The sequence below is a fragment of the Eurypyga helias genome, unplaced genomic scaffold (genome assembly GCF_000690775.1).
Source record: "Eurypyga helias isolate BGI_N326 unplaced genomic scaffold, ASM69077v1 scaffold44889, whole genome shotgun sequence".
Lineage (NCBI taxonomy): Eukaryota > Metazoa > Chordata > Aves > Eurypygiformes > Eurypygidae > Eurypyga > Eurypyga helias.
The window spans coordinates 1-3164 of NW_010270905.1; the positions used below are offsets into that span (position 1 = coordinate 1).

The 3164-nt window shown below is 62.1% G+C and overlaps 1 protein-coding gene across 1 annotated transcript in view; it reads left to right on the forward strand.

Moving 5' to 3' along the window:
* Positions 1–1487: 1487 nt before the first annotated feature.
* CLTB (clathrin, light chain B) overlaps positions 1488–3164 on the forward strand; it is a gene marked incomplete at its 5' end in the record, with an annotated part of 3042 nt that continues 1365 nt past the window's right edge. Inside the window, 2 exons of the mRNA XM_010158626.1 lie at positions 1488–1534; positions 2748–2882. Of these exons, the coding sequence (XP_010156928.1) occupies positions 1488–1534; positions 2748–2882 (182 nt within the window). The remainder of the gene's footprint in view (positions 1535–2747; positions 2883–3164) is intronic.

A 3164-nucleotide genomic window follows, 5' to 3' on the forward strand; every position in this document is an offset into this window, starting at 1 on the left:
TGGGCCCCTTCTTGCCCCGAGGGCAGGGAGGTGGTCCCTCCGGGCCGCAGCCTCCTGGGATTGGGGTTCCCTGCGGGATGCTCAGCATCCCCCGTGGGTGATGGGGTCCGTGCTGCACCCCCAGTGGGCAGGGACAGGGTTCCCCTGTGGGCCAGGCCCTCATCCTAGCAAGGGCCATCCAGGGCGTGTGCTTGGTTCCAGAGGGCTTGATGCTGGGGTTCCTTCTCGAGCCTCGGGATGTGGGGTGAATCCGGGGCTGGGACTTGCCAGCTGTGGGGCGGTTTCTTCCCAGTGTGCTCAGGCTGGGTTCCCTGTGTTGGATGGACCCCCAGCTCCTTGTCTCCGTGCCCGCAACAAGGGCAGTGTGAGAGGCATCCAGGTGGAGCTGAGGAGCAATGACAGCCGTGTCACCGTCCCCACAGGCAGGAGAGCCCTTTGGGGTGCAAAACGGGAGGCATTTCCTTTGGGGACATCGTGGTCCCAGGCCCTGCAGGTGCTAATCCTGCTGTCTTGCCTCCAGTCTGTGGGGGCTTTGGTAGGTAGTGGGGGCTCAGGGGCTGCGTTCCACATGGACATAGGGATGCTGCTGCCACAGTACTCTGGCTCCTTCCCCTAACCCAGGCCCGCACGGCCTCCTTACTCTGGCTATGCAGCATGGGTGTCACCTCTCCGCACGCAGGGCCGCAGATGCAGACCTGGGCCTGGAGAGGTGTTGAGAGCTGTGGTGATAAGTGCAGCCAGCCGGGCTGGAGCTGAGTGTAGTCAGAGCTGCACCATGGGGCTGAGCACTGTGGGGATGGCGCTTGCCTGAGCTGCACTGTGACTCTGCGGCTGCCTGTGCCTGCAGATAGCTGGATGGTAAAAACCCGGTGGTCATCGCTGGGGATTGTTCAGGGCCTGGAGTTTGCCTCCTTCAAAGCCTCTTTTCTCCCACCAGCAGTGGCCCTGGTGTGCAGCTCTGGGTGTTCTCTGGGGCTGAGGGGGAGGCAGGGATGGTGGAGCACACTGCAGTGTTTCTGTGAGCTCTGTCCCTGGCAGGCTTGCATTCCTGTTGCAGTCCTGCACTGCTGGACACTTGGCCGACAGAGTCTGGGTCATCTCTGTGGCCACTGGCAGCCTCTGCCTGGCCAGTTGTGGGTTGGAGGTGGTCAGGTTGTCTCTCTACTGTCAGAGCACCTGCCTGTGTCCAGCCTCCTGCCTGGAACACTTTCCCTGAGCTTCAGATAAGATAAAATACCAGTGAAAACACCATAAAAACATAAATGCCTGCAGAAGCTTGTCTGGGGGAGAGAGAGGTGCTGGCTGAATCCCACCAAGGACAGGAGACCGCGGGGCCTCGCCCACGTATGAGGAGCTGTTGTGGACGGCCGTGCTGGGCTGGAAACAGCCACATACGCCAAGGCTGACTTGTTTCTTTTTCCATGAACACCAGCCCCCCTGGGACCACCTGCAGCTGCCATTGTCTTTCTCTTACCCTTTTTCCATAGCTGGTTTGCAGAACGGAGGAGCCACTGTCAACGGAGATGTCTTTCAGGTGAGAGCTCAGCCTCTTGCCCTGGCACAGTGCTACTAAGCGGGACTGGGTGGGTATGGGGTCAGCATTCTGCTGCTCTGCTCCCAGGATTGACTGGAGTTTGCTCTCCAGCTCCAGAACAGCTATGGTGTTCCTGGAAAGGCCTGGGTCTCGGGGCAGGGGGAAGTCCTGGCTGCTCCATTCTCATCCCTCTTTGAAGAGGTTTGGTCCTGCCTGCCATGACCTGCCCCAAATCTGTTTGCAGGTGGCCCGTGCCTTGAGAGCGTACCTGGGCGCTAAGAGCAGATGACAAACCCTCCATTCCCCAGAGAAGCCCTCTCTACAGCCTGGGTAGCTCCTGGAGGCCTCTGAGGTGCTCAGGAGCATCTCCTGGCAGAGGCCAGAGCCAGGACAGGGCTGCCATGGGACACATGCTTTGCTGTGGCCTTGCTGCCAAGCCCTGGCAGCATCTCCCTTTAAACCCGCTCACCCATGGCCAAGGGTGTTTGGTGGGCTGGACACGCCTGGGTCTCGGCTCCTGCTGTGAGCCCAAAGCCTGGCTCTGCTGCGGGAGAAGCTGTGCCAGCAGCTGAGACGCTCCTGACCCCACTCCGAGCCCGGTAGCGTGGCACGTGCATCGCCTGTTCCTGGTTTACAGGGTGATAATCACGTTAGGAATGAGGCAGACTTAATTGGATTTGGGATCTTGGAGGAGAGCCGTAATCCCATTGCTGAGCTCGGTGTGGAGCTGGGAAAGTGTTAGGAGAGGTGCTGAGCCAGCATGGTGCTGGGCCTGGTGGGAGCTGTACCGGCAGCTCGGCTCGGAGGAGCGGGGGAGGCTCTCGCTGCGGGCTGGCATCCAGGCAGAGAGCGGCCCCGGCCTCTCGCCTCGGCTGCCACCGGCTGTTGCGGCCAAGCTTGCGGTCACGCTCGGGCCTGGGGCTGCTGGTGGGGAGCATGTCACACAGCTGGTGGCTGTCCCACTGCTGTGGAGCAGTCACCGAGGGGAACACTGCGAAGTCTTGCTGGGTGGCTGGGCCTGGGAGCTGGGACAGCAGCTTGAGTAGCGCCCTGGGGACACTGTCCCACGTGTCCTGGGCTGTCACCCTCTCGACATCCTATCCTGGCTTGTCTGAGTGCTGGGAGCGTGGAGTCCTGCGCTGCCGGCAGCCCTTTGGGGGGGCTGGGCTGTGGGAAGAGCTGGTGCTGATGCTGAGGTGCTGGTGCCCTGCAGGAGTCCAACGGCCCCACAGATGCCTACGCAGCCATAGCCAAGGCTGACCGTCTGACCCAGGAACCTGAGAGCATCCGCAAGTGGAGGGAGGAGCAGAAGAAGCGTCTGGAGGAGCTGGGTGAGACCCACGGCCGTGTGTGGCCACGCTCGTGGCACCTCACAGCATGGCAGCTGGGGCCCTTGGGGACCCTCATCTGGCAGTGACCCTGCTGCAGGCCAGAGAGATGCCTCGTGCCCCACAGCCTGTGGGTGCCCTTGCTTTGGCAGGGGATCTGCTGTCCTTGGGGCAGTACTGGTGGGGACTTGGGGACAGGCTGGGGGGGCCTGCAGCTGTCCTGCCTGCCGAGGGGCTGCCCAGCAGACCCAGCGGGGGCCGGTCTGGCTGATGGGGTCTGTCTCGCTCTGGGCTTAGACGCA